Source organism: Pundamilia nyererei, unplaced genomic scaffold, assembly GCF_000239375.1.
Source record: "Pundamilia nyererei isolate P.nyererei 1_Seehausen unplaced genomic scaffold, PunNye1.0 scaffold00014, whole genome shotgun sequence".
In the NCBI taxonomy this organism is placed as follows: Eukaryota; Metazoa; Chordata; class Actinopteri; order Cichliformes; family Cichlidae; genus Pundamilia; species Pundamilia nyererei.
In genome coordinates this window covers 5,808,825-5,815,359 of record NW_005187415.1, presented here as the reverse complement: position 1 = coordinate 5,815,359, position 6,535 = coordinate 5,808,825, and the positions used below count along the sequence as shown (strand labels likewise).

Below are 6,535 nucleotides of genomic sequence, written 5' to 3'. Positions count from 1 at the left end.
ACAGAAAATGTTACATTTTTGTGATTTATATCGTTATCAGGACGATAGAATTCTTATATCGGGATATGAGATTTTGGTCATATCGCACAGCCCTAGGAAACATTATCCAGATTGAACAGTGATAATACAGCAGGATGTGATTTTTGAGGGGTTTTTTTTTAAGTCGTTTCCCTGATTTTCAGGTGTAACTTATATAAATATTGATAGCTAATTTATACCAAGCGTCTCAGCGCAAATGAGTCAGCACAACTATACTAAACATCCCGACCTGGCTCACACATTCTGAATCTGAAATCATTATAAATGTGTTTCCCCCACTATGACATAACAGGCATTATTCCAAACTTAGAGCTGTCTTCTTATTTATCATCTGTGCCTTATGTTATAGAGGCCCGTAATTAAAGCACCTCCTAATGCATATACAGCCTCATCTCTTACGTGGATTTCACGTGCTGACATGTCTAACATCAGTCAACTTCACAGTTGTACCACATCCCAAAGGTGTCTGGGGAGGCCACTGAACTCACTGTGATGTCTCATAAAGCCACTTTAAGGCCACTTTTACTTGAAGTAGCCATTGGAAAATGTAAAGTTGTTGCCGCCTCCATCTCATAGTGATATTTAAACCATGATTAACCTTTTAAAACCCCAGGGACTTTCTGAGGCTCCTGCTTGAAAATGTCATGCCCAAAATGATTCGATTAGTTCTCTACAATTACAAAATCTGTGTAAACCATCTTGATATGAAAATAAAGCTTACATTTGTGAGAATTACTCTTAGGTGTAACCATCACAGCAAATGCCATTGTGTCAAAGGTACTGCGGATTGAACAAAGAAAAATATGAAGAAGTCTTTCCTGGACTCATTTTTTGTGTCTCTTATAGCACATAACCCCTGTGAAAATCTGCTGCAGTAGACCAAAAACTAAAGAAAGCCATCAATCAGGATATAGACAAAGATGGACGCTGCTGAAGTGACACAGAGCAAAGTCACTTCAGAGGTTTTATTGGAAGCATAGCTAAGCTTTTGGCAATTTGGCACCATCTACGAAAGCTTAAATTTCTTAGGTGTTGAATAGCAGAAATTAGGCTTTTATTGTCAGAGGTCTTTTCTGCAAAACAAAGCAATAAAAACACGGATAGCCGCAAAGTACGCAGAGTGGTGTGTATTGCATCTGTGTGTAAACAAGTGAATAAGACAAAATAGCGATTCATGATGGGAAGCTGCTCTTGAAGCACACTGGGAGATGGAAGTGTGCGGCAGGAGCGGTTTTATTGTGGTGGAATTTTTAGAAGCAAGGGAGCAAAGGTAATTGTGTGTTTAGTTTAGTGTGGTAAATTTTGTTTGGAGTGTGATGAAACTTGGAGTTTTGGAATCTGTGAGATCTGCGCTTTCAGCAGAGACGTTGCTTGTCCGCGTACATGCTGGCAGGTGACTCGACACTTTGCGTTTACATCTTTGATTGTTTGTCGTTTGAGCTGTGTTTGGCAGTCATAGAAATAATTTTGGGAGCTTTCAGCTGAGATTCTGAAGTTTCTGCCGATACCACACATGTCTATATTTAAACAACAGACCAGGCGGCACAGCCTGTGAAACCAGATGTTCCGCCTGTGTCACCAGGAATTAGAGTTCAACAAGTTAAAGGACCAAAAATATCTGGGTGCTGGTGAGTAATCTAGAACCAGTACTATACATTTCTGATCAAGAAAGCCACAAAAGCCACAAACTGAGAGGCATCATAACAGCTTCATACCAGCAACGGTGTCCTAATGGTTCAAAAGAGGCAAAAATGTGCCAAGAAACCATCCCCACATGACTACACCGCTACCAGCAGCCTTTACAGTTGACACACTTTTGATGCCAAATTGTAACTCTACCATCTGTGTGCCTCAGCAGAAACCAAGACACATCAGACCAGGCTACACTCTCCCCCACCCCCAATCTTCAGCAGCTCAGTTTTGGTGAGCCCACTTCAGCCTCACGTTTCTGGTGTTGGCTGGCAAAAGTGGATCCTCATTTAGTCTTTTGATGCTGTACTCCATCTACCCTCAAGGTCGGGCATAATGTGAATTCTGAGATGACTCTGAGAGTGTTATCAGAGTTACTGAAGTCTTCCCGAAAGCTTGAATGTGTCTGGTTTGTCTCTGCAAGATGTCTCACCTGGAAAAAATATTTTCTTTCAGAGGGATCCTCCAGTAACGAATGCACCAGCTCCACAAAGTTCACCTCCGATTCCTCCACGTGGTTGATAGTGACCTGATATAAACACACACACGAAAAAAAAGAGGAATATATTCTTAAAGCTCATGAAAATCAGAAGTCCAGTATCTCATATAGTTAAAACATTTCCTAAAATAAATCTCAAAACTATTTCCTGTGGATTTAAACACTAAGTAGGCTCCTAGTCGAGGTTCCTTTAGCACATCAGTGGCACTGCTGAGGTGACACTGAAGCCCAGGTTGCTTTGAAAGTAGCCTTCAGTTCATCTTTGGGTGTTATTGGGTTGGGTGTTTCTCACCTTCCTCTTCCTCTAATAGATTCTCTGTGGGGTTCCCGTCAGCCAAGTTATCTGGCCAATCAAGTACAGGAATAACATAGTTTGCAAACCATGTAATAGTCACAGTAGGCAGTGGTAAGTCCTGCTGAAAAAGTAGATTGGCATGAGCTTGACAGCAGGTGAACGTAGACGTGCTGTAACATCACCAACCACCACCAACACCAGCAGATGAATTGGCACCCTGATATCCTCACAGGCAGCAGGAACTTCACACGGCACTTCAAACATTTTAGATTAGTGACTCCACTCTTTCCTCTAAGATCTTGATTTCCAGATGAAATGCCCGGAAATAATACTGAAACCAACCCCAGTCCGCTCCTTCCTCAAATTCTTTGAATCAACTTTTACTGACAATCCTCTCAAAGCTGCGCCCTGTTGTCCATGCACAGTTTCCCACCGCACTATTCCCTTCCAGCAAACTTTCAGTTAATGTGCTTCGATACAGAACTCTGAGAACAGGCAGCCTTTTCAGCAGTGACCTTCTGTGGATTAACCTCCTTGTGAAGGGTGTTGATGATCGTCATCTGGACAACTGTCAAGTCAGCAGAGTGAACTGGTATTTATACCATTTGAGAATCAATTTAATCGATTCTTTTAAAATGTGGCCATAATTATCTAAACAAACACAAAGAAAGGCCTTAATTATTTTACTACGTATAATGAATCTTGAATATATGAAAGTTCTTTTTTAAATTAAATAGCACCCCCCCAAACGTTTAAATGACACTATATATTTTTAAGATGTACTAGTATAATAACTCACTCTAGTTTTACTTAATGAGAACCCCTCCCCAAACAAAACAAGGAGGACTTCTTCACTGCATAGCAGGTATGTGCTAGGTCAACCTAGCGCTCAGCTTTTACACAGCTGTGCATTTTCCTGCTAAAGTTCACTTACGTGGTGATCCTTGGCAGTACTGACAGGGGCTTTTATTCTGTCCAGATGTGGCTGAATGATCTGCATATCCACTGGATGCTCCCCTCGGCACATCTCCAGAACCAGCTGGTTATACACAAAAATCAGATATTTTTAAATGACTACAGCTTTAGCTTCCTCTCAGTATGACCAAAACGTAAACACTACTGACCCTGGCCCTGAGTCCCAGGATGAGCTGGGCCCTCTGACTGTAGCTCATCAGCTCTGGGACCAGCTCCGTCACCATGGTAACAAACTCTTCCAGCATCCCGTAGTGATCCACAAGTCCCTGCTGCACAACTTGCCACACTCCAGCTGATAAAAGCTGCAAGGGTGGGGCCAGGAGCCGAAGATAACGGAGGGGAAGGTCATTACCTGCAGAGTAGGAGAGAAGAAGCAAAACCACAACAGAGACAAATGTCTTATTGTTTTGTTACAGGCCTACAACACCGTGTGTCCTACAGGAGCAGCGATTTATATCAAGATGGCTTCACACTTTGTGAGAACTTCTTAGGTAATCAGCAAGCAGGTCAAGCTTTACAGAAAATTTTAGAAAGGTTTTTCATTCATTTTCTTATCTGAATGTCCGCCTCGCAATGATGTTTCGCTCCTAACTTTCAAGAAAGTCACTAAATCACATCTGTTATGTTGGATTTCTTTGTGATGTGAGCCTGTCTCCCTGAAAAGAGGAAGTGATTTCAGTAAATCTGCTTAGAAAGACAAAAAACAAAATCAAAACAAAAGGGAAACTACCTCAGAATAAGTGCAAACAAGCTGCGACAGCCTTTCTTTGAGGATCCTGAGTGAACAGCATCCACCTGACGCTTTATATGCTGGCACAGGATGCATAAGTTAATTTGACGTGTAGTGGCAAAGTGCTGCGTAAAATAATGACATGACAGCGCTGCTCCGAGGTGCACTGACAGCGGCATCCATCAAACTCCCCCACAAACTCACAACACGGATTACACGACTTATTGCTGACCTTTATAATGCAGGATGCACAAGCTATTGGATTTCTGGCAGAGGTAATGCGGCTAGTAAGTAGAAATGATGCTCTGATAGCACAGATGTTTAGCCCAAACCACTGACGGAGTGAAGGAAAACAACCATCACTTTCTAATGAGATCAACTGTGGATTAAGTGAGTCCTTCTCCAAATACTGCAGGAATATCAACAGAGAACAGAAGCAGGCAATCGCCGTTATCGTTGAGGTCACTGTAAAAATCATTGTTACCAACACAAAGATCGGGGATCATATAAGATAAGATACCGTGATTTTTTTCCCCTCTGTTTATTCTGATACACGCACCTCGGTTGCTTCCACTTTCAGTTCCGCGTTTTATTTCCATTTCGCAGCTGACAGAAAAAAATGGCCAGTTGTCCCCCTCGGGTTGTAGCTATCGGGAAAAAAATGTATGTATAAAGCCTAATGAATGAATTCTGCAAATGTTTGATTAATAAAATGACCATCTGCGATCGCCAAGCAGCAAAATACGAGCGCAGTGTTGTTGGAGGTATGAACGTTCTCTAGGTTTTACTCGGTACTGGGAGGAAAAGGCAGAACAAAGGTTTCTGGTCTCATCCGCCTCAGTCCAGATCACGGCAAGCCCTCTTTCCTGGTTGGTTGATGAAGACCGGATCGACCAGGAAATTTTGATTTCATAACACTAGATGGCGCCAGACCGCCATCAGGTCCGACCAGGTTTTCCTCTGGCTCAGTGTTGTGTTTGTTTCTATGGAGGGATGCTGTCAGGGCCGTAACCAGAGCGTAGACTTTACTGAGGCCCGCAATTTCTACTGCTGGATAGCATGTAAGCCTATTCGCCTATAACTGATCACATGGCTGATCACAGTTTCATGCTCATCTCTGCCTGTTTGAACAACTCTGCTCCACGTTTCCTTTCTCTGATTTCAGATCAGCTGCACTGACTTCTCATATTCTTCAAGCTGCTGGACCCCCTGCAGTTTGCTTACCAGGAGAAGGTGGGTGTGGAAGATGCCGTTCCTTTTGTGCTGCACATCTGGTGCTGTGAGGATCAGGTGTTTTCTATTTCAACAATATCCAACCACTCCTACTGAGTGACAAACTAACTGAGATGGAGTGGACCCAGACCTCTTCTGAAACAGTGACCAGCACAGGACACAGTGTGCTCTCCTGCCTCTTTCACCTTGTACTCTTCAGACCTCAAATACAAATCGCAGTCATGGAGAAGGTTCAGATGGGCAAAGAAATGTCATGCTCCATGGTTGATCACACCTCTTAGTATCTTTATCTTTAGTTTCTTTCAGTTAATGTTTTTATTCTGTTTAGTTTCTTGCTATTTCCTTAGTCTTTCCTCCGTGTCCATCTGTGCCAAGCTTGTATGTTTAGCTTTCAGTTTTACTTTCTCTGGTCTCATTTACCCTGTCTACTTTTATTGGCTCTGTGCATTGTTTCTCAGCTCTGATTACTTCCAGTTCAGTAGTTATTCTTTGTCAGTGTCAGTGTTTTTCTGCCAGTTAGTTTTCTGTCTGTTTTCCTGCTCTTTTGTTACCCCTCGGACAGTTTCTTCGTTTGGGGATCCTCTTTCACAACTCATGATAAGCATCCCTGGACCATCACGCTACAACCACCATGTTTGATTGTTGGTGTAATGTTCCTTTAACCTCCTAAGACCTGAACTCTTCCACTGCATGCATTTTTAATTTCTCTTTGATATTTGGTCACATTGGGGCCTGATGAATGTAAAAACAAAGAATTACCAGATTATTTTTTAAAACTTATTTTTGTTTTTAAGAAAAATGAGAGGATATTCGTTTAAAACTTTGATAGAACAGTAGCACTATAATGTCCTCGTAAGTGGATATCAGGCCCTTGTAGAGCAAAACTGAGTATTTAGGTCATTTATTATTTAGGTTATTTATTTAATCAGGTCCTAGGAGGTTATTGAAATGCTGTGTTAGTTTTATGTAACGGGACTCAAAAGTTCCAAAAAGTTCAACTTTTGTCTTGTCGTTCCACAGGTTATTTTTGCAAACGTTTTGGGGCTCATCAGGAAGTCTTTTAGCAAATATGAGA

The 6,535-nt window shown here is 41.9% G+C and overlaps 1 protein-coding gene across 1 annotated transcript in view; it reads right to left on the bottom strand.

Annotated features, from left to right (window-relative positions):
• Positions 1-5,111, bottom strand: part of LOC102215213 (uncharacterized) — a 21,614-nt gene extending 16,503 nt beyond the window's left edge. Inside the window, exons 1-4 of the mRNA XM_005725288.2 lie at positions 4,787-5,111; positions 3,647-3,849; positions 3,457-3,561; positions 2,162-2,257 (exon numbers count right to left, since the gene is read on the bottom strand). Coding sequence (XP_005725345.1) covers positions 2,162-2,257; positions 3,457-3,561; positions 3,647-3,849; positions 4,787-4,826 — 444 coding nt within the window. The 5' untranslated portion in view covers positions 4,827-5,111. The remainder of the gene's footprint in view (positions 1-2,161; positions 2,258-3,456; positions 3,562-3,646; positions 3,850-4,786) is intronic.
• Between the last annotated feature and the right edge of the window lie 1,424 nt (positions 5,112-6,535).